This window comes from Xyrauchen texanus, chromosome 8, assembly GCF_025860055.1.
Source record: "Xyrauchen texanus isolate HMW12.3.18 chromosome 8, RBS_HiC_50CHRs, whole genome shotgun sequence".
NCBI lineage: Eukaryota > Metazoa > Chordata > Actinopteri > Cypriniformes > Catostomidae > Xyrauchen > Xyrauchen texanus.
The window spans coordinates 577,764-602,441 of record NC_068283.1 but is presented as its reverse complement, the minus strand read 5'-3'; the positions used below and the strand labels follow the sequence as shown (position 1 = coordinate 602,441).

Sequence of the window (24,678 nt, the reverse complement as noted above, 5' to 3'; positions counted from 1 at the left end):
AATTTCAGCCAGTCCTGTAGTGATTAGCAATATGAAATGTGATCAAGCCAGCCAATCAGAATTGACCTCCTCATCTCTGATTGGATCTTTGAAATTGTGACCCATTGTAATCAGGGCTTGACATTACCAATCGCCCACCTGCCAAATACGGGTAGATCACAGCAGCAGCGTTTAACTTTGTACTCTTACTAGCTAATTTAGCAGGTGATGTATTCAGTGTTTTGCATTGAACATTCAGTGAATGTCGGGCCGCTGAAGCAAATTGAATTATCTCGTGTTCAGCGCTTTATAAGCACTAAATATTGGTTACTGTCCTAGCCTCTGTTCCATGATTGAGGGAAAGAGATGTTGTGTAGATGTAGTGACACTGGGGGTCGCTCTTGAGAGCCCCGAACACCTCTATTCTTTTGAGAAAAGGCCAATGAGAATTGGCGAGTGGAATTTGCACACTCATTCAGGTTTTGTGCTGAGGAGCCGAGACAAGGTCTGGTCATTTCAGTGGCTAGTACAGCTTTGTGACAAGAGGGACACAACGTCTCATTCCCTCCATCAGGGAACAGAGGTTATGACTTTCCCCTTCTGTCATGATGTAGTGACACTAGGGGTCCCTATAGAAAAACACCACAACAGCTGAACTGTGTTACGTGAACTGCTGATGCAGGGAAAGCAAGCTGCTGCCTGCACAATAGCAAGTGCATCAGTCTGCATGTAACCTCCACCAATGCCCCAAAATGACATCAAGTAGTTCCTCACATCCTTGGGGGGGATTAACGTAATTAGCATGGGAGCAGGCCATGCCAGCCACAGCCTTTTCTCTCTATGTTTTCTCTCCACAGAGTATTAGATCCGGCTGGGACCATCTAACGCTATTATACCCGTGGAGACCACATCCTGCCCGAAGGGGCATGTGTTAGGTCCTGCCTCGAAGGGGAGGAGCTCTACAAATGCCAGGGGCAGAGAGGGCTCAGCCCAAGGGAGACGCGGGGTAGACCGTACCTGCCGACAGGTAGACCGTACCGCGGAATATACATTACAGGGGGTTACCTGAGTAATCGGCACCTGTGGAGCAACTATCCAAGTACAGGGCATATTAGGACCCGTAGTGGTTCTGGCTGTGAACTCCTCTGCCGAATTTGCGAGCCACACGGCTAAGGAGGAAGGACAATCATGGTCCAAAACTTTGTGAACTCGACTGGGGGTAAAAGCACAAGCTTTTTCCTCAGTGGAGGGGAAGGGCACTATACGCAAGCGATACACTCAGCCAGTTGTTCCGTATTACAAAACTCTACCTATTCGTACCTGACAAAACACGGGATGAAACTGGCTCAACCCGGAGATTGTAAAATCTCGCAAAAGTATTGGGTCAAGTCAAGTCAATTTTATTTGTATAGCGCTTTTCACAACACACATCGTTTCAAAGCAGCTGTACAGAATATCAGCATTAACAGACGATAAGATTGTAATGTCTATAATGTCGATGAATTATCATTGTGTAATTTTGATAAAATACGATTTTTAATAGGGTTTAAGAATAATTAAATGATAATTGTATTAATAACCCCAGTGAGCAAGCTGTAGGCGACTATGGCAAGGAACACAAAACTCCATAAGATGTAGATTAATGGAGAAAAATAACCTTGGGAGAAACCAGACTCACTGTGGGGGCCAGTTCCCCTCTGGCTAACATTATGAATGTAATGTAAATATTAATTATGTATAAGTAAAATCATGGTTTAAAATTATTAAACTAAGTAAGGGTTAAGGGTCAGTGTTTAAACATCGATTGTGTTTGAACTGTAAGATTAATGATCACAGTTTTTGAAGTTCATCTTGATTAATTGCAGAAGTTCACATAGATGCAATTGTCCTTGTTAATTGGCTGATGAAGCTTTTCTTGGCAATAGTTAGTCTAAGCATTCCATTTCAAGATCGTAGTCCATCAACAGACCGAAGTGATGCAGGTTGGAGTTGGCATTATTTCATCCTCTAAAGTCCATCATAATAGACTGAAGTGATGTTTGGCTGACACCTGCTGCATTTAGTCATCATCATTCTGCGACATGTAGCAGTGGAGTCCAACATGAAGCAGGAATGGTCTATTAATGCTGGATCCAGCCGGTTCTGGTGACCTCAGGTTAGGAGTCCCGAGGTTGAGACAGGGAAACAAATAAAAAGATGTAAGCATAGATGCCATTCAATTTATTGCAGAGTTAGAGATCATGATCAATGTTTCTGGTTCCGGCAGACCCAAATAAAGCAGCCTAATTGTGGATTGGAGGATAAATTAGGTGTATGCCTGGCTAAATAGATGAGTCTTTAGTCTAGACTTAAACTGAGAGAGTGTGTCTGCATCTCTAACAGTGTTTGGGAGACTATTCCATAGTTTAGGTGCCAAATATGAAAAGGTTCTTCCTCCTTTAGTGGATTTTGATATTCTAGGAACTATTAACAGGCCAGAATTTTGCGATCTTAATGAACGTGTTGGAATATAGCATGGTAGAAGATCACTTAAGTACTGCGGAGCTAGACCATTCAAAGCTTTGTACGTAGTTAACAGAATTTTAAAATTAATACAGAATTTAACAGGTAGCCAATGTAACGATGATAAAATGGGGCTAATATGATCATATTTCTTGGTTCTCGTTAGCACTCTGGCTGCTGCATTTTGAACCAATTGAAGTTTATTTATTGATCTTGCTGGACATCCTCCCAGTAATGCATAACAACAATCTAGTCTTGAGGTCATGAACGCATTAATTAGCTTTTCGGCATCAGCAACCGAGAGCATATGCCTTAATTTAGCAATATTTCTTAGGTGGAAGAATGCTGTTCTACAAACATTTGTAATTTGATTTTCAAAGGACAGATTGGTATCAAATATAACACCTAAGTTCTTCTCTGTTGAAGATGATGTAACAGTACATCCATCTAGAGTCAAATTATATTTTAGTGGCTTATTTTTAGAGTTCCCCTTCTGTCGCTCTCTCCACGTTGTGTCGGAGAAGCGACACTAGGGGTCTCTCTTGAGCGCCGATATTCACCTCTGACCTATTGAAAAGGGCCAATGGGAGTTGGCAGTCAGTATTTGCATACCCCGCCCCCGGACATACGGGTATTTAAGCGGGGCAAATACGGAAGTTTAGTCAGAAAATTTCTTCGGAGCAGATGGTCTGTCTGCAGTTTGCTGCGAGTTACACACCACTGAAACGTTCCTGTTTTCCTCTGACGATCTGCATGCTGTTGGATCTTGACGGCGCACAACAGCGGCTTTCTCCTTCTCATTGCACGGCTTGCATTGTTGCCCCTGAGCGCTTCGACAGCGCAGACACATACACAAACTGTGTATTAAAAGAGTTTTTACTAAAAGAGTAATTTCCTCTAAAAGAGCAAACACAGCGGCGTTGAACGTCCTTTTAAGGACGTGTCTTTTTCAAGATGCCTTTCTGCCCCTGTGTCGTTCCTGGATGCGGTAGAGTGCTCTCCGCTTCAGACGGCCACAGGCGCTGTCTCGTGTGTTTGGGCCGCGATCACACCGAGGCGGCGTTTGTGGATGGTTCATGTTCTCACTGCGAGAACATGACCATGACCACGTTAGTGTCGCGGCTTGCCTTCAACAGAAAGCAAGCCACCCCAGCTGCACCCGCATTGCTCCTTCTTCCCACGGGATTGAGGACGGTGCGGTTGGCACTGGGGGCGATTTGGGGCGGCAGCGGGTGCAGTTTCGCTGGGTAACCCCCTCGAACCTCCCGTTCCCGACACGCTCACTTGTCTCCGCCCACGCCAGGGCGATAGCAGCTCGCCTCACGGCCTGGCTGTCTATCCTCCCGAGTCCGAAGCTGATGAGCTCGCCGCTGCATCGGAGAGTGCGGTGTCTGATGCCGAGGACTCCCCTGGTCTGCCGCTCGGGCCAGCAGGCCCAGGCTGAGGCCGACGCTCAGATGTCCGACATGCTTGCCCGGGCCGCCTTGAGCGTGGGGTTGGATTGGAACCCTCCATCCTCCCCACAGCCTTCTCGCTTGGATGATTGGTTCCTGGGGCAGCGCGCGTTCATGGTCTCGCATCCCCCGGTCCCTTTCTTCCCGGAGGTGCATGATGAGCTGACGCTCACGTGGAGAGCCCCGCTCTACGCTCGCCTAGGTGCCACCCGCTCCACTCTCTCCTCCCTCGACGGCGGAGAGCGCCATGGGTACGACGCGATTCCCCAGGTCGATAGGGCAGTTGCGCACCATCTATGCCCCGGTAGCCCTACCTCCTGGCGGGGTCGCCCCGTACTCCCATCCAAGCCCTGTAGGACAACATCCTCACTCAACGCGAAGGCCTGCACTACGGCTGGACGCGCTGCCTCCGCCCTGCATGCGATGGCCCTCCTGCAAGTCCACCAGGCCAAAGCTCTCAGAAACATGCACGGGGTGGACCTGATCCTGATGTGCTGCAGGAACTGCGCTCAGCGACCGACCTCGCCCTGAGAGCGACGAAGGCCACAGCGCAGGCACTCGGACAGACGATGGCCACCCTAGTGGTCCAGGAACGCCATCTTTGGCTCAACCTGGTCGAGATGCGTGAGGCTGACAAGAACCGCTTCCTGGACGCACCTGTCTCCCAGATTGGCCTTTTCGGTGACACCGTCGAGGACTTCGCCCAACAGTTCTCCGCGGTGAAGAAGCAGACGGAGGCCATTTCGCACATCATGCCCCGCCGCAGACCTGCCGCTACGGGCCCTGCCCCGTCTGCCCAATGAGGGCGTCCCCCTGCGAGGAAACCAGCTCCTGCTCCGCCTCAACCCGGGCCCAGCTCTCAGCTCCTGTCTCACGAACCCCCTCCAGGAACCGGAAGGCTCCCAAGCGTTCGTGAGACAGCCGACCCAGAGCCAAAGACATTAGCTCTGGAGGTGGTAAGACCGCTCCGTCCCCCGGTGGAGGGCCGGGAGGAGAATCCTTTGTTTTTTCATTTGCCACACCCCCTGACGGGAGCTGTGGTACCCACATTCTCAATAAAAGAGCTATTTCCTTTGCCTCTGGGTCACCTGGCCCGCAAATGCCGTTTTCACGGCAATGTGCTTTCAGATCACAACAGTCCCGGTACACCGGACGCGGCGATCCCGCCTTCCGCCTGCCCACAACTGTCCCCGGCCGGCCGGTTCAGACGAGTCCAGAGGACGCCAACATCAGACCTCCTCCTCAGTCAAGAACCCACCCCTGCCGGGCGCGGAGCAAGGTAAGTGCTTTGAGTCTATTCTCAGCACCTCAGGCCGCGAACGGCCGCCCGACGCTGCATTACCTGTTCCGCCCCGCTGCGAGGCCCCGCCGGGTACGTCCAAAATACTCGTCCCTTTGGTGCCCCTAGCGCAGAGCTGGGAAGCGTGGCTTTCGCATCCCAACGCATCACGCTGGCTGCACCGGACAATTCGACTCGGTTACGCAATTCAGTTTGCCCGGCTGCCACCCCCCTTCAGGGGCGTCCGCTTTTCCGCAGTACACGGCGATCATGCCAGTTCCTTGCGCACGGAAATCGCGACCCTCTTAGCCAAGGGCGCGGTAGAGCCCGTCCCTCCAACCGAAATGAGGAAGGGTTTCTACAGCCCTTACTTCATTGTACCCAAGAAAGGCGGCGGCTTACGACCAATCCTGGACTTGCGAGTTTTCAATCGGGCCTTGTTAAAACTCCCGTTCAAAATGCTCACGCAGAGAAATATTCTGGCTGGCGTTCAGCATCTAGATTGGTTCGCAGCAGTAGACCTGAAGGACGCGTACTTCCACGTCTCAATTCTGCCACGACGCCGACCCTTCTTACGGTTTGCGTTCGACGGCCAGGCGTTTCAGTACAAAGTCCTCCCCTTCGGCCTGTCTCTGTCCCCTCGCGTCTTCACAAAAGTCACAGAGGGCGGCCCTTGCCCCGCTACGAGTAGCCGGCATCCGCATTCTCAACTACCTCGATGACTGGCTCATCCTAGCACACTCTCGAGAGTTACTATGCACACACAGAGACCAGGTGCTCCGGCATCTCAGCCGCTTGGGGCTTCAGGTCAACTGGGAAAAGAGCAAGCTCACTCCGGTTCAGAGCATCTCTTTTCTCGGGTTGGAGTTAGACTCAGTCTCAATGACAGCACGCCTCACGAGCGAGCGTGCTCAGTCGGTACTGGACTGCCTCGCTTCCTTCAAGCCAGGCACAGTGGTCCCTTTAAAACTTTTCCAGAGGCTCCTGGGGCATATGGCGTCCTCCGCGGCGGTCGCGCCATTGGGGTTGATGCATATAAGACCACTCCAGCACTGGCTCCAGACTCGAGTCCCGAGACAAGCATGGCACCACGGCACGCATCGGGAAAGGATCACCCCCGCCTGCCTCAAAACACTCCGACCCTGGACAGACCTTTGCTTTCTACGGGCAGGAGTGCCCCTGCAGCAGGTGTCCCGACGTGTTCTGGTCACAACCGACGCCTCCCGGTCCGGGTGGGGTGCCATGTGTAGCGGGCTGCGTTGGCACATCAATTGTCTGGAGTTGTTGACCGTCCTTCTTGCTCTCAGGAAGTTCCTCCCATTAGTTCCGGAAAAACATGTCCTCATGAGATCGGACAGCACCACGGTGGTGGCGTAATAAATCGCCAAGGCGGCGTACGCTCCCGCCACATGTCACAACTCGCCCGCCGTCTCCTTCTATGGAGCCAGCAGCCACTCAAGTCGCTGCGTGCCACTCACATCCCCGGCAAGCTCAACGTCGTAGCGGACGCGCTGTCACGACAACGCCTGCCCGGCGGGGAGTGGAGGCTTCACCCCCAGTCAGTCCAGCTGATTTGGGAATGGTTTGGCAAGGCCCAGGTAGACCTGTTCGCTGCCCAGGAATCCTCCCACTGCCCGCTGTGGTACACCCTAACAGAGGCTCCCCTCAGGACAGACGCGCTGGCACACAGCTGGCCCTCGGTGCTGCGCAAGTACGCATTTCCCCCAGTGAGCCTTCTTGCACCGGTGCTGTGCAAGGTCAGGGAGGACGAGGAGCAAGTCATGTTGGTGGCCCCCTACTGGCCCACTCGGACTTGGTTCTCAGAACTCAGGCTCCTCGCGACAGCTCCTCCCTGGCGGATTCCCCTGAGAAAGGACCTCCTCTCTCAGGGACGGGGCACGCTCTGGCACCCGCGCCCAGACCTCTGGAACCTCCACGTCTGGTCCCTGGACGGGACGTGGAAGAGCTAGCCGGCTTACCAGCGACCGTGGTGAATACAATCAACCAAGCCAGAGCCCCCTCTACCAGGCACCTTTACGCCCTAAAGTGGCGCTTGTTCGCAGATTGGTGTTCTTCCCCGAGCCGAAGACCCACAGAGATGCGCGATTAGGTCAGTGCTTCTGTTCCTACAGGAGAGGCTGGACAGGAGGCTGTCCCTGTCCACCCTCAAGGTGTATGTTGCCGCTATCGCCGCCCACCACGATCCTGTAGACGGAAAGTCTTTGGGTAAGCATGACCTGATCCTCAGGTTCCTGAGAGGCGCCCGGAGGTTGAATCCCTCCTGGCCAGGCCTAGTTCCCTCCTGGGATCTCTCGGTAGTCTTGGCAGGACTCCAGAGACCTCCCTTCGAGCCGCTCGAATCAGTTGGACTCAGGGCCCTCTCTCTTAAGACGGCCCTGCTGATCGCGCTCGCCTCCATCAAGAGGGTCGGGGACCTGCAAGCGTTCTCTGTCAGCGACACTTGCCTGGAGTTCGGTCGGCAGATACGTCTGTGATCCTAAAACCGCGACCGGGCTATGTGCCCAAGGTTCCTACCACACCATTCCGAGATCAGGTAGTGAACCTGCAAGCGCTGCCCCGGGAGGAGGCAGACCCAGCCCTTGCTGTGTCCAGTGCGCACCCTGCGCATTTACCTGGACCGCACACAGAGCACCAGACGCTCTGAGCAGCTCTTTGTCTGCTTTGGGGGATGGTAGAAAGGGAATGCCATCTCCAAACAGAGGCTCGCCCACTGGGTTGTCGACGCCATCACACTGGCTTATCACACCCAGGCCGTGCCCCTACCCTTGCGGGTCTGAGCTCACTCAACAAGGGGTGTTGCGTCCTCGTGGGCACTGGCCAAGGGCACCTCCCTAGCAGACATCTGTAGAGCCGCGGGTTGGGCAACACCCAACACCTTCGCGAGGTTTTACAACCTCCGCGTTGAGTCGGTTGCGTCTCGTGTTTTGTCAGGTCCGAGCCCGTAGAACTCGGTAACACGTAGACTGACCGGCCGGGTGGATCGCTTGCACCCATCCCCCTTTTCCTGACGTCAAGGTAAAGTAGTGCGCCTTCTTCCCAGGGCACCCCACTCCGAGTCGGGCCCCTGGTCGATTCCTCCCCAGCCCTCCGGGTCCGCGGTTCAGCGGAGGAACTCGCTGACCCAAGCCACTGCGGGTACCCTGATGGCTACCCTGTACTGGTATAGGCCCTTTTCAACAGGTCAGAGGTGAATATCGGCGCTCAAGAGAGACCCCTAGTGTCGCTTCTCCGACACAACGTGTCGTTCCCTCCCTCGGGGAACGGAGGTTACATACGTAACCAAACGTTTTTTGGTCCAATAATTAGAACCTCTGTTTTGTCAGAACTGAGTAGAAGGAAATTTCTGGCCATCCAATCTTTTATTTCATTGATACACTCTGCTAATTTTGAGAATTGTGAAATCTCATCAGTTTTTGAAGAAATATAAAGTTGTGTATCGTCAGCATAGCAGTGGAAACTTATTCCACAATTCCTGATAATATCTCCCAGGGGAAGCATATACATGGAGAAAAGCAGAGGCCCTAAAACTGATCCCTGTGGCACTCCATACTTTACTTTTGTTTGGTTTGACAATTCCTCATTTACATAGACAAAGTGGTAGCGATCTGCTAAATATGACCTAAACCATGCTAATGCAACTCCACAAATTCCAACATAATTCTCCAGCCTATTCAAGAGAATGTCGTGATCTATCGTGTCGAATGCAGCACTAAGATCTAAAAGCACTAGAAGAGCAATGCAGCCACGATCAGATGATAAGAGCAAGTCATTTGTAACTCTGATAAGTGCAGTCTCTGTACTGTGATGAGGCCTAAATCCTGATTGAAATTCTTCATATATACTTTTTCTCTGTAGAAATGAACATATTTGGGAGGATATTACATTTTCTAGTATTTTTGACATAAATGGGAGATTTGAAATCGGTCTATAATTAGCAAGTTCTCCAGGATCAAGTTGTGGCTTCTTAATAAGCGGTTTGATAATTGCCATTTTAAAGTTTCTTGGGACATGTCCTAAGCATAGTGAGGAGTTAATGATATTAAGAAGAGGTTCTGATATTACAGGAGATACCTCTTTTAAGAGCTTAGTTGGTATAGGATCTAACAAACAAGTTGTGGCTTTTCATGTTTCGATAAGTTTTGTTAGCTCTTCATGACCTATGATAGCGAAGGATTGAAGTTGCACATGAGGAAAATTATTAGACACTGTTTTCTGAGGTGCTATGACAGATGATTGCATAATTCCAATTTTATTTCTGATTATTTCAATTTTATCTGTAAAGAAATTCATGAAGTCATTACTCTTGAGCTGTGACGTAATATCTGGTTCGGTTGAGGCTTTATTCCTAACCAATTTAGCCACAGTACTGAATAAACATCTAGGATTATTGTGATTATTTTCTATGAGTTTACTAAAATATGCTGACCTGGCAGCTTTGAGTGCATGTTTGTAGCTACAGACACTATCCTTCCATGCACCCTGAAATACTTCTAATTTTGTATTTTTCCACATGCGCTCCATTTTCCGAGCTGCTCTCTTGAGAGCATGAGTGTGATCATTGTACCATGGTGCAGGGCTTATTTCTTTAATTTTCTTTAATCGAAGTGGGGCAACAACATCAAGGGAGCTAGAGAAGACTGCATTTAAATTTTTTGTTATTTCATCAAGTTCTTCTGGGCTTTGGGGTTTATTGAGTATATGAGATAGATCTGGAAGATTATTAGTGAAGCTATCTTTAGTGGTCGAAAGAATAGTTCTACCTGAACGATAGCATGGTGTAAATTGAGTAACATTAGCTGATTGCAGCATTGGGTGTTGCCCAGCCCACTGCTCTGCAGCTGTCTGCTAGAGAGGTGCCATGGGCCAGTGCCACGAGGATGCCTGACTCCTACTCCTACTCCCTCGTGGCCCCATATTGGCCCACCCAGACTTGGTTCTTGGACCTCATGCTCCTCACAAAAGCACCTCCCTGGCAGATTCCCCTGAGGAAGGACCTTCTTTTTTTCAGGGATGGGGCACCATCTGGCACCCATTCCCAGACCTCTGGAACCTCCACGTCTGGCCTTTGGACAGGACGTGGAAGACCTAAGTGTCCTACCACCAGCTGTGGTAGACACGATTACTCAGGCCATAGCTCCATCTATGAGGCAGCTTTATGCCCTGAAGTGGCCCCCAGGAGAGGTTGGAGGGGCGGCTGTCCCCCTCCAGAGTGTGCTCGTATTCCCAAAGGGGCGAGCATGGCCTGGGCCTGGTATGCCAGAGCGATGGCATCCACGATCCAGTGGGCAAGCCTCTATTTGGAGACAGCGTTCCCTTTCTGCTGTCCGCCAAAGCAGAGAAAGAGCTGCTCAGAGCATTAAAGCTCTGCATGCGATTCAAGTAGGTGCGCAAAGCATGCACTGGACACAGCAATGACAGGGTTTGGTCTGCATCCTCCCGGGGCAGCGCTTGCAGGCTCACCACCTGATCCCTCAAGGGGGTTGTGGGAACTTTGGGCACATAGCCCGGCCGAGGTCTCAGGATCACGTGAGAATCTGCTGGACTGAACTCCAGGCATACATAAAATCTTGCAGGTCCTCAACCCTCTTGATAGAGGTGAGCACAATCAGGAGGGCCATCTTCAAGGAGAGGACTTTCAGCTCGACTGACTCTATTGGCTCAAAGGTGGCTTTTCGAAGGCCTAGGAGGACCTTGGTGAGATCTCATGAGGGGAAGAGGCGTGGCCTGGAAGGATTCAGCCTCCGGGCGCCTGTGAGGAACCTGATGATCAGGTCGTGCTTTCCTAGGGACTTACCATCCTCTGCGTTGTGGTGGGCCACTATAGCGGCTACATATACCTTCAAGGTGGAGGGGGACAGCCGCCCCTCCAGCCTCTCCTGGGGGCCACTTCAGGGCATAAAGCTGCTTCATAGATGGAGCTATGGCCTGAGTGATCGTGTCTACCACAGCTGGTGGTAGGACACTTAGGTCTTCCACGTCCTGTCCAAAGGCCAGACGTGGAGGTTCCAGAGGTCTGGGAATGGGTGCCAGATGGTGCCCCATCCCTGAAAAAAAGAAGGTCCTTCCTCAGGGGAATCTGCCAGGGATGTGCTTTTGTGAGGAGCATGAGGTCCAAGAACCAAGTCTGGGTGGGCCAATATGGGGCCACGAGGGTGACTTGTTCCTTGTCTTCCCTGACCTTGCACAGAGTCTGTGGAAGTAGGGAACGCATATTTGTGCAGCCCCTGGGGTCAGCTGTGTGCCAGCGTGTCTGTCCCCAAGGGGGCTCCCATCAGGGAATACCAAAGCAGGTAGTGGGAGGATTCCCAGGAAACAAACAGGTCTACCAGTGCTTTGCAAAATCAACTCCAAATCAGCTAGACCACCTGGGGGTGGAGTCTCCACTCTCCACTGATCGTCACCTGCCGCGACAGCGTGTCTGCTGTAGAGGCTGCCACTGATCGTCACCTGCCGCGACAGCGTGTCTGCTGTAGAGGCTGCCAGGTGGATGTGAGTGGCCCGCAGCAACCTCAGCCACCGCTGACTGGAGCGAGTTACGAGTTGTATAAGTACATTAATGAATAAGTTGTCTGACCAGAACAGCACACATACTTGCCCCAGATCAATGACAATAGCCTCCACAGGGTGAGCAGTACCGAAAGCAACATAGGCAGTTGATGTGCAAACCCAGTCACGGTCCTGTCCAGGAACCAGTGGCAGCGTGCCCATTGCACATGGCGCCAAATCCCAACTTAGATGCGTAAGTAAGATGTGTGAATAAGTGGCGGCAGAGCCTGCTTCCTGCTTTGGAAGAAGGAAAGCCACGATTGCAACGTTGCCATGGTCATATTCTCGCAATGAGAACACGAACCATCCTCAAACACTGCCTCAGTGTGATTGCTGCCCAGATGCGTGAGGCAGTGCCCGTTGCCATCGGGGTTGAAGAGATAACAACCTCTTCCAGGAATCACACAAAGATGGAAAGGCATCTTAATAAAGATGCATTTTTAAAAAGACGTTCAATGTCAATGTGTGTGCTCTAATAGAGAAAATCTACTCTTTAGCAGGAATATACACCCTTTTAGCACTGTCGAAGCGCCCAGGGGTGAAATCTGCACTCGTTGTGCAGAAGGAGGGAAAGCTACTGGAAATGTGCCGTATATCCTACAGCATTCGCTTCTTAAGAGGTGAATGGAACAGCAGTAGTATTCAGCTCACTGATAGTACAAACACGTGGCTCTGAAGAAAAAATCTGAATGAGATTGGGCATTCCTTCTCCTTTTATACGCGTATGTCTGGGGGAGTGACATGCAAATGTAACTCGCTAATTCTCATTGGCCTTTTCTCAAAAGAATAGAGGTGTTTGGGGCTCTCAAGAGCGACCCATAGTGTCACTACATCGACACAATGTCGAGTGAGTGACAGAAGGGGAACTATAAGCGCAGTCAGATTTACCTTTGCATGGTGAAAGTCTGTGGGCAAAGAAGGCCTTGGCAGATGTTGAGCAAGTGTAAAACTAGCAAAAAACATATTGCCAACAAAGTTATTTGTACAAATCTGAATCCTGTAAAAGTCATGTAAATTTGGTCAAAAAGGGTGTGGAACACTGAGCCTGTTTTTATGAGAAAATTATATTAAATAGGCTATCTACAGAAATTATTTAGCTCTTTTAACAGCATAATTTAATAAATACTAGCACTGATTTAACAGACAAAATCATCACGCACCATATATTTTGCTCTGTATTTTGCTCCATAGATTATCACTTTAGCTTCTGTCTGGTGTGTTTGGTGCTGAGTATGCTGATCTCTATAGTGCTCACACGTCTGTCAGTAGATGCCAGTATTTTGCCATGCAGTTGCTCAAAGGTTCATCCTTCCAACAGCACCAAAACTCAAAATGAGAGCTTGGATCAAGAGAAAGGTAAGTGATTACTGCAAACAAAAGTGGCTGTCTTACATTGTATTATACTGATGTAAAGTGTTACGATTATGTATTGAAAAAAACAAAAAAGTTAAAACATTAAAGGTGAAAAGTGTAACACTGTGGCTATGTCTACATTAATCTGGATATATTTCAAAACAGCATTTTCGTTTTTGAAACGATCACCACCCATACTGCTGTTTTCAAGTGTTTTCCAAAAGTTGCTCATCCACACTGAAATGTATGAAAATGCTTAAATCCCCTTACTGTGCATGTGAAAAATCGTTGTCGCATGTATGGTTTGAAACATTTGCAGTTCTTTATATTTGCATGTGTTTTCTGCTTTTTATAGCACATGATTCACTAAAGAAATTATGCGATTCAGAAAACAAAAACACACTTAATACACTTTGTCTGTTAATATTAAAATAGCCAGTGGTATCCAGTTTTTAAAGCCTTTCTTTCCTTGTCCTGCAAATATTGTGAATTTGCACACTGGCTTGCATGCAGATAATCATTGGCAAATGCAGTCTGTCTTGCAGTCCACAGTTCGAATGCTGAATCACAACTTTATGTAGAGCCAAACATAGTCAGAATGTTGCATATACTGTATATTGGATCAAAATCCCGTCAAAAGTTTTGCTTTTAAAAACAAATAATAAGTGCAAAAATAAATAAAAAGCACAGATCAAAATAATTAGCGCAGATCAAAAAATAACAAGCATGAATCAAAAATATATCAACACATTTAAAATATGCTGCTGCTGCTGCAAAAAAAATGGACCTTAAAGCAAATTCATCAGAATTGAAAATAAAATCATGTTTTTCTTGGTTATATTACTGTTCCCTGTCTGTCGCTCACAACTTCGTTGTGTCGAAGAAGCGACACTAGGGGTCTCTCTTGAGAGCCGAATATAACTCTGATCTATGAAAAAAGGCCAATGAGAAGTTGGCAGACAGAATTTGCATGTCCTGCCCCCGGACATACGGGTATAAAGGTGGGGAAATACGTCGAGTTCATTCCGAAATTTTCTTGTATGCAGCGTGCTGCGAGTCACACACACCTGTTCCTCTTACCTCTGAGCGATCTGCTGTTGGATCTATGGCGCACTTCAGCGATTTTCTCCTTCTCTGCAAGGCAGTGCAGTTTGCCTCTGGGCGCTTCGACAGCACAAACTAAAAGAGTGTTTATTAAAAGAGTGATTTTCTCTAAAAGAGTATTTTCCTCTAAAAAGAGCAATACACAGTGGCGTTGAACGTCCTTTTCAGGACAAGTCTTTATAAAGACGCCTTTCTGCCCGTGTAGTTCCTGGATGCGGTAGAGTGCTCTCCGCTTCAGACGGCCACAGGCACTGTCTCGTGTGTCTGGGCTGCGATCACACCGAGGCAGCGTTTGTGGATGGTTCATGTTCTCACTGCGAGAACATGACCATGGCAACATTGCGGTCGCGGCTTTCCTTCAACAGAAGGAACGCCACCCCAGCCGCCCCCCGTGTCGCTCCTCCCCACGGGATAGATGGAGGACATATGGGCGATCTTGGGATGGCAGCAGGCTCGGTTTCACCGGGTACGTCCCCACGAACCACCCGCCCCCCGGCACACTCGTTGACTTCCGTCCGGGCTCGAGGCAACAGCGGCTCCCCACACAGCCAGCCTGCTATCCTCTGGAGGACTTGTCTGGGATGCCGCCTTCGGGCCAGTATGCCCAGGCTGAGGCCATGGCCCAGATGTCCGACATGCTTGCCTGGGCCGCCGCCAGCGTGGGGCTGGACTGGAACCCTCCGTCCTCCCCACAGCCATCGCGGCTGGATGATTGGTTCCTTGGGTCTGCTCGCCGCTCACAGCCACGCCCCCCCCAACCCTTTCTTCCCAGAGGTGCATGATGAGCTGATGACTGCATGGAGAGAATCCCTCTCCACTCGTCACAAAGCCCCTCACTCATCAGCTCTCACTACCCTCGATGGCGGAGTGGCCCACAGGTACACTGCGATTCCCGAGGTGGATAGGGCGGTTGCGATCCACCTATGCCCCGAGAACGCTGCCACCTGGCAGGTTCACCCTGTGCTCCCCTCCAAGGACTTGCCCTCTGGGATCCGAAGGCCACAGCACGGTCACTCTGGCAGGCGATGGCCACACTTTTGGTTCAGGAATGTCATCTGTGGCTAAACTTGGTTGAAATGCACGAGACGGACAAGACATGCTTCCTCGATGCCCCTGTCTCCCAGTTCGGCCACGAAGGCCACAGCGCGGTCACTCTGGCAGGCGATGGCCACACTTTTGGTTCAGGAATGTCATCTGTGGCTGAACTTGGTTGAAATGCACGAGACGGACAAGACATGCTTCCTCGACGCCCCTGTCTCCCAGTTCGGCCTCTCAGCCCCTGCGTCGAGCGCCCCACAGGAAGCGCACGCCCCTGTCTCACGGACCCTCTCGAGGACCCGGAAGGCTCCCAGGCGCTCCTAAGATGATCGACCCAGAGACAGAGACATTCGCTCCGGAGCTGATAAGCAGACCACTCCATCCCCCGGAGGAGGGCCGGGAGGAGAATCCTTGTTTGAATTTATTTCATTTGCCGCATCCCGTACCCACATTCTCAATAAAAGAGCTATTTCCTTTGTCTCTGGGTTACCTGGGCTGCAAATGCTGTTCTCACGGCACTCTGCCGCCACACCTCAACAGTCCCGGCATGCTGGATGCGGACCCCCTGCCTTCAGCCCCACAACTGTTCCCTCTGGCCGGCCGGTTCTGGCGAGTCTAGAGGACACCTCCACCGGACCTCCTCCTCAGTCACTAACCCACCCCCTGCCGGTTGTGCGCCATACTACCTGCTCCACCCCGCTGCGAAGCCCCGCCGGGTATGTACAAAATAATCATTCCGTTAGTGCCCCTAGCACAGAGCTTGGATGCGTGGCTTACACGTCCCAACCCGTCACGCTGGCTGGCCAGGACCATCCGACTCGGTTACGCTATTCAGTATGCCAGGCCCCCCCCTTCGGGGGCGTCCGCTTTACCGCAGTACACCGCGAACATGCCAAATCCCTGCGTGCGGAAATCGCGACCCTCTTACTCATAGACGCAATAGAGCCTGTCCCTCCAACCGAGATGAAGAAGGGTTTCTACAGCCCTTACTTCATCGTACCCAAGAAAGGCGGCGGCTTACGACCGATCTTGGACTTGCGAGTTTTCAACCGGGCTTTGCCCAAACTCCCGTTCAAAATGCTCACGCAAAAACACATCTTTACTTGCGTCCGGCATCTAGATTGGTTCACAGCGTTAGACCTTGTAAGGGGGGATGGGGATAAGGTAAAGGAGGAATAGGGAAGCCACCCAACTGGCCCAAGGACGGAATCCAATGGCGTGGCTGAAGGTCTCCTGCGTGTTCTGTCTTTTCGTGTGCGTTCAGTTTAAGTTATTTAATTCCAATTACATAACTATATTATTCATTTTAAGATCCTCGTTTATTTTATCTGACTCCAAATATAAAAGTTTCTATGGATATATTAATGTTCTAATCTTAGTTATTATTATTAAATTAGATTTTACATTGAATCATCATATTTAACTCTAATTTATATTATGCTCGTTCATTCGTATTCCTTTCACTTAGAGAGTCTCGCGCCGGCCGTGAACGCGGATCTCATGGTCACAAATATGCCAGTTTTGGTCATTAAAACAGTAATTGACTAAATACTATTTAGATGGCTGCTCCTGCTTGCCCTTTTATCTGCAAGTACTTTGTTTAGTCCCCTTAGATAGTAAACACTTAATTAGAGTAACATTTCTACCCAGAGGTCATGACCACTAAATTTACAAAGATAGACCAACATACCCAAGTTAAAGTAGTTTTATATGATCATGCCATAGTTTCCTATGTACACTTAGCTAGAAAATGTTACAATAACCAGAGGTTTAGACTTCACCCTCTTTAGGCTTGGCCGACACTAAACGGAAATTCCCTATGGAGCCTGTACACACTAAGTACACTAGAAATAATGCCTATTAGTTAGTGGGAGCTCTAAAGTCTCAGTCGGTGTGCCCCATGCTCCACTCAAAACCAGCTTTAGTCCACTGCTAACCTGGTCGAAGATTTGCGGAAACAAGGACTTAACGTAATCTACTAAAGAAGTGGTGGTGGCGTAGTGGCTAAAGCACAGGGCTGTTAATCAGAGGGTTGCTGGTTCAAACCCCACTGCCACCACCATTGTGCCCTTGAGCAAGGCACTTAACTCCAGGTTGTTCCGGGGGGATTGTCCCTGTAATAATTGCACTGTAAGTCACTTTGGATAAAAGTGTCTGCCAAATGCATAAATGTAAATGTAAATGTAAAGACAATAGTTTCAGAGTAAATCAGAATAAACTCAAATGTAACAATTTATCGACCAGGTAACTTAATAAATTAATCAATTCCAATTAGACAGTGATAAGTCAAATTTAGACATTTCATCAAAACCTAAGAAATTCAAATTGCCATTACCTGATATAAACTACACACAGTAAACTGTGTGGGATCGTCTGACTACAGAGAACCATGAACAATGTGTCACATCTCCTTAAATACCCAAACCATGATCAAAGGGAATTTTGGGAGTGGTTAGGTTTGGAAGTCCTGGTGACATACCTCATTAACATACAGGCATACAGAATGGGGACAGACCTCCAGAATTATATAGAATTTGGCAAAGACCTTATAACTTTGTTACCAATAGAAAGAGACCATATACCAGTCACACTGAGACATTTTAAATGATATGCCTAGTCACATTATTTGTATACATCAGTCATGATATTTTGATGCATGTGGATCTTAGGTGAGTTTGAAGTGATTCTGAGCTGAAGGGGAAGGAGGAGTAGAGGGGGGCAGATGTTTGTGAGTTTTAGGAGAATAGGCCTAAATTGGCCAGAGGTGAGATTGAGGTCAGATGTGAGATTTGTGTTTTATTGTCCTTGCTCAGTAGGATGTGTTGACTCAGGTGAAAGTTTTCTTCTGTGTGAGACATTTTATGACTTGTTCTCGCAGAGTTCCTTGACTTTTACGACATCTTGATGTCAGCCTTACAACCTGAAGGATGCGTTCTTCCACGTCTCAATATTGCCTCAACATCGACCCTTTCTACGGTTCACGTTCGACGGCCAGGCGTATCAGTACAAGGTCCTCCCCTTCGGCATGTCCCTGTCCCCTCGCGTCTTTATGAAGGTCGCAGAGGCAGCCCTTGCCCCGCTCCGAGAAGCCGGCATCCGCATACTCAACTACCTCGATGACTGGCTCATCCTGGCCCACTCCCGAGAGTTACTACGCGCCCACAGGGACCAGGTGCTCAGGCACCTCAGCCGCTTAGGGCTTCAGGTCAACTGGGAAAAGAGCAAGCTCGCCCCAGTTCAGAGCATCTCTTTTCTCAGCATGGAGTTAGACTCAGTCTCAATGTCAGAACGCCTCACCAACGAGTGTGCGCAGTCAGTGCTGGAATGCCTTGCCACCTTCAGGCCAGGCACTGCAGTCCCTTTAAAATCTTTCCAGAGGCTCCTGGGGCATATGGCATCCTCCGGTTGATGCATATGAGACCGCTTCAGCACTGGCTCCAGACTCGAGTCCCGAGACGAGCATGACACCGCAGCACGCACCGTGTGATGGGAACGGTTTGGCAAGGCTCAGGTAGACCTGTTCGCCTCCCAAGAGACCTCCCACTGCCCACTCTGGTATGCCCGAACAGAGGCTCCCCTCAGGGCAGATGCACTGGCACACAGCTGGCCCACGGGGCTGCGCAAGTACGTATTTCCCCCAGTGAGCCTTCTTGCACAGATGCTGTGCAAGGTCAGGGAGGACGAGGAACAAGTCACTCTAGTTGCTCCCTATTGGCCCACCCAGGCTTGGGTGATCCTAAGACCACGGCCGGGCTACGTGCCCAAGGTTCCTACCACGCCCTTCAGAGACCAGGTAGTGAACCTGTGAGCACTGCGCTGGGAGGAGGCAGACCCAGCCCCTTCATTGCTGTGTCCGGTACGTGCTTTGCGCACCTATTTGGAGCGCACGCAGAGCTTTAGACATTCTGAGCAGCTGTTTGTCTGCTTTGGTGGACAGCGGAAAGGGAATGCTGTCTCCAAACAGAAGCTCTCCCACTGGGTGGTGGACGCCATTTCATTAGCCTATCGGATACAGGCCATGCCCCCTCCCCCCTTGTGGGTCTGAGCACACTCAACAAGGAGTGTTGCGTCCTCATGGGCACTGGCCAGAGGCACCTCCCTGGCAGACATATGCAGAACAGCAGGTTGGGCAACACCTAATACCTTTTCCAGATTTTATAATCTCTGGGTAGAGTCAGTTTCGTCTCGTGTTTTCTCGGACTGACTGGGTGGATCGCTTGCACCTAGCACCCTTTCCCTCTGTTGAGGTAAAACTGTGCGCTTTTTCTCCCAGGTGATCCCAATCACTCGGCTCCCTGGATGACTCCTCCCTAGCCCTCTGGGTCCGCAATTCAGTGGAGGAATTCACCGACCCAATCCACTGCGGGTAATCTGATCTACCCTGTACTGGAATAGGTGCTCCACAGGTCAGGGTTCCTATGTGGACTTTCCCCCGTCTGTATTTTCCACGGTACGGTCCCCTTACGAGCGAACCCGCGTCTCCCTTGGGCAGTTCCCACTGCCCCCCAGTCGCCGTGTCTGTAGCAACTCCTCCCTCCGAAGAGGCGGGATCTACCCGCGTGACCTAAAAGCCCATGTGGTGTATGTCACCACTCTTTCCTCCCCCTCTCTGGGCAGGTGTGGTCTCCGCAGGGTCTTTTCCCCCTGAAAGAAAGCGATCCATCAATTCATTGCTCACAGAAGAGGCAACAAATGACAGAATTCCAGTCTTCATTACACCTAAGTTAAAGTCCTAAAAATAGACACAAGCAGCGTATCTATCAACCATAAATTATATAGTTATATTAATTTATCTGTGATTGTCCAGGATTTGTCAGCTGACGGTTATCCATCTTCATCGCACGTTATCCAATCGTACGATTGAGCAGCAGCCGTCGCATTTGAGTGACATCACCTCCCCTCTTCGAATGATTGGCTAGAGGAGGAGCTGTCGATCAAGAACTAGTGGATCAGTGGGAACGCAAAACACCCCCTGATTTACATGAATCTCAACTCAAAGTTTTGGAAAACCAAGCGCAGAACTTGGAAACAATACAGCATAAGCATACAAATTTTTTAAATATAAGCAAAATTGTCAGAGAGCACAAAAAACAAGGAAAATCTGATTTTGTTTGCAATTCTGGTGACTTTGCTTTATGCAGGTTCAGTGTTTCACAAATTCACTAAACAAATGAGTCACATTGTTTTTAACCTTGAAGTAAGGAGGATAAAAGCATTTAAAGCATTTTGCATGAATGCACATGAAAAGATATGAATGTACCACTGAGCATTTTTAAACTCACAGATCAGTGATGTTATATCCTTTGAAGCATGTTGTTAAATTCACCGCTGTGTTTTGTGAAGAATGTTCTTTGATGTATCAGGCTGCGCAGCGGTTTCATCAAATTTTAGGTTAGTGGATAATGAATGAGATGCAGATTTTTGTGCTGAATAACCATGTGCTCCAAGTCCAACAACTGTTTAATGAATTCACCCCTAATTATTTGCGGAATTCTGTTTGGTGACGCCAGTGACACATTACAGTCTTCACCTTCGACTGATTTCAATTATCATTGCAATAATAATTGTGATATGGTGTGTATTAACAGATACTGGTTCAGAGATTTCTTTACTCCAGAAAATAGTCAATGTTTTGGAGGATATGGGTAAAGGAGACGATGAGAAGGAGAGGAACATGGCTTTCGCGTACCTCATGGACAAATTCTGCTTTGGCTTTTTTGTAAGCGTTTACATAATTTATGCCATAATTATCATTGGTATCACACGAACAGACATCTGTAAAGTTAATAATCTAGACTTTTGGGATGAGTCTAAGGTTACAGATTACTCCTATGACTACTCATACTACTATGACTAATATCCAACATACTATCCTTCTCTTCCCTTTTTCAATTGATCTTCTCAGCCGGTGTGTGTGTGTGTGTGTGTGTGTGTGTGAGCGTGTATTTATCACTTTGTGGGGACCAAATGTCCCCATAAGGATAGTAAAACCCGAAATTTTTGACCTTGTGGGGACATTTTGTCGGTCCCCATGAGGAAAACAGCTTATAAATCATACTAAATTATGTTTTTTGAAAATGTAAAAATGCAGAAAGTTTTCTGTGAGGGTTAGGTTTAGGGGTAGGGTTAGGTTTAGGGGATAGAATATAAAGTTTGTACAGTATAAAAACCATTATGTCTATGGAAAGTCCCCATAAAACATGGAAACACAACATGTGTGTGTGTGTGTGTGTGTGTGTGTGTGTGTGTGTGTGTGTGTGTGTGTGTGTGTGATTATAACCTGTAGATTATAGCAAATTGTTTAAGGTAATAATCTGAATAATGTATAAGGGGTATTGTTCATACAGTTGAAGTCAGAAGTTTACATACACTTAGGTTGAAGTCATTAAAACTATTTTTTTAACCACTATAGTAAACTATAGTTTTGGCAAATTGTTTAGGACATCTACTTAGTGCATGATAAGAGTACAGGCCGAAACATAGTGTGTTGGTATGCAAACGTGAGCGATTGGCCAACACGTGGTCCCATTGTACATACAATACGTGCGCTCATGTGTTGCTCTGACGGTCTACCTCAGACCACAAGAGGGCAATAGATTTTTTTTTGGTGTGACCATGAATCCAGTACTGCATCTGAAACTAGGAAAATTCATTTTTAATTGACTATATCACAATTCCAGTGGGTCAGAAGTTTACATACACTTAACTGTGCCTTTAAGCAGCTTGGAAGATTCCAGAAAATTATGTCAATCCTTTAGCCAATTAGCTTCTGATAGGAGGTGTACCTGTGGATGTATTTTAAGGTATGCGTAACTTCAAACTCAGTGCCTCTTTGCTTGACATTATAGGAAAATCAAAAGAAATCAGCCAAAATCTCATATACAAATTGTCGACCTATACAAGTCTGGTTCATGGCTGAAGGTACCACGTCCATCTGTACAAACAATTGTAGGCAAGTATAAACACAATGGGACCGCACAGCCATCACACTGCTCTGAAAGGATTTGCATCCTGTCTCCTAGAGATGAACGTATTTTGGTGCTAAAAGTCAAATCTATCCCAGAACAACAACAAAGGACCTTGTGAAGATGCTGGAGGAAACAGGTAGACAAGTCCTATATCAACATAACCTCAAAGGATGCTTAGTAAGGAAGAAGCTACTGCTCCTAACCGCCATAAAAAAGCCAAACTACAGTTTGCAAGTGCACATGGGGACAAAGATCTTACTTTTTGGAGAAATGTCCTCTGGTCTAATGAAATAAACATTTTATTGTTTGGCTATAATGACCATCATTATGTTTGGAGGAAAAAGGGTGAGGCTTGAAAGCCGAAGAACACCATCCCAACCATGAAGCATGGCGGTGGCAGCATCCTGATGTGGGGGTGCTTAGCTGCAGGAGGGACTGGTGCACTTCACAAAATAGATGGTATCATGAAGTAACATCTCAATACATCAGCCAGGAAGTTAAAGCTTGGTTGCAAATGGGTCTTCCAAATGGACAATGACCCCAAGCATGCATTCAAAATTGTGGCAAAATGGAATAAGAACAACAAAGTGAAGGTATTGGAATGAACATCACAAAGACCTGACAAAGAAACAAAAAGCATGTACCAGCAAGGAGGCATACAAATCTGTCTCAGTAACAGTAGCAGTTTTAACCACCACGCAATTGCATGGGGCCCTGGACATCGGGAGCCCCTGCCCCAGTAGGAAAGCTCCACATAAATGACTTGTTAACTAGAAGTCCACCAGATTATGTCAGTTTTTCAAGTAGGACTTTTAGTTCGGGTTTGTAATTTATGAAAAATGTATTTAGGCCTTCCGAACTTGTTTCGCTCATGCACTCGCACTCACAGATACATGCGAATGGATGAGTTAGAGGCTGTTTATACTGAATTGTACTATTATACTATTGTTTTCCTATGTAAACACATGCTGGATGAACGTCTATGCCTGCTGCACTGCGTCTCACTATTTCTTCAGTGTCTCACAGGACCGGCATTTATTTGGACACAGAAAAAGTAAAAAAAAACTTCAGGTCTTAAAAACACTGTTTCACTCAAAAAATTTATGTTTCATTCGTTGCACTGCATCTAGATTGTTTTTAACAAAGATTTAATGTTCTGAACAAGGTCAGGTTCAAAGAGGTGAATGTTACATTCTTTAACATTATTCCAGATTGTTAATAGTAATAATAATACTGTATCATGTTATAATGACAAACTGCACAACAATAAATTATTGTTGGCTGTTAATAATAATAAATAAAAACTGAATTCCAAAATGTTAGTGATTGTAGTAGGTTTTACACACCCTGTTCCTAAATTTGTTTTATATTTTTTTTTATCTCTGTATTGTGGAAGACTGTAAAACATGCATTAATTAACTTTAACTAGATTTTTATGTTTCCGTAAACATTTTGAATGTACTTGGCTACAACAGCTGATAGGATGAATTTCAAATTATGATATAAAATCATTTTTTTAAGCAAAATGGTGCCCGGTGTTGATCAGTTGCTTGTAGACTCAGACATCGTAAACCCGCCCCTGCTCAGTTACACCAGTTCTGTCTGGAGGAATGGACCAAAATTCCAGCAACTTATTGTGAGAAGCTTGTGGAAGGCTACCCAAAATATTTGACCCAAGTTAAACAATTTAAAGGCAATGCTACCAAATACTAACAAAGTGTAGGTAAACTTCTGACTTCAACTGTATATTAAATACAGATTTATTTATAAAAATATCAATATAATGTCTTAAGTGCATGAATACCTACAGAACATGTTGTACAAAATACTCATTGGCTATGTGGTTATACTTTGCTTAGATATCCATACAAAATTAAATATATAGCTCATGTTGATGTTTTGATTGAATTAGTTGATTTTCACTTATTAAATCTACACACTTTCTGCATGTTATGGAGATTTTATTTGTAGTAATCTGCGATATTGAGATAGTAACAGTAATGAATACACAAAATATGAATTTTAACAACAACAAAAGATATTATTTTGATGTCATTTGTGTCCCCATAACTTACTACTGGTACAATTAAAGTTAACATGAAATCAAAACAGATCCTATTTACTTTCATAATATACAGTATGTTCCTGATGCTATTGTGAACTATATGTCAGTGCACATTGTTCTAAATGAATAAAAGAAGCTAAAAAGACTGCTGTGAATGGAGTGTTTTTCTTGCTAAAAATAGCTAAATCTAATGGATATATTTCTCTTAATTTTCTCCATAGAAATTAATGGGTATTTATTGTAATTTCATTTGTTTTAGTCCACGAGCAGTCGAGGGTTCCATGCTGGTATCTATGGGATACATTAATGTTATATAAAAGATTTCATGTTAAATTTCTTAAAATCTAAATTAAGCTATCTTAAACACAT

General features: G+C 47.6%; 1 protein-coding gene across 1 annotated transcript in view; it reads left to right on the top strand.

Moving 5' to 3' along the window:
* The window catches only part of LOC127647472 (5-hydroxytryptamine receptor 3A-like), a 32,571-nt gene extending 8,132 nt beyond the window's left edge, over positions 1-24,439 (top strand). Inside the window, exons 9-10 of the mRNA XM_052131737.1 lie at positions 12,973-13,137; positions 20,865-24,439. Coding sequence (XP_051987697.1) covers positions 12,973-13,137; positions 20,865-21,133 — 434 coding nt within the window. The 3' untranslated portion in view covers positions 21,134-24,439. The remainder of the gene's footprint in view (positions 1-12,972; positions 13,138-20,864) is intronic.
* Positions 24,440-24,678: the final 239 nt, after the last annotated feature.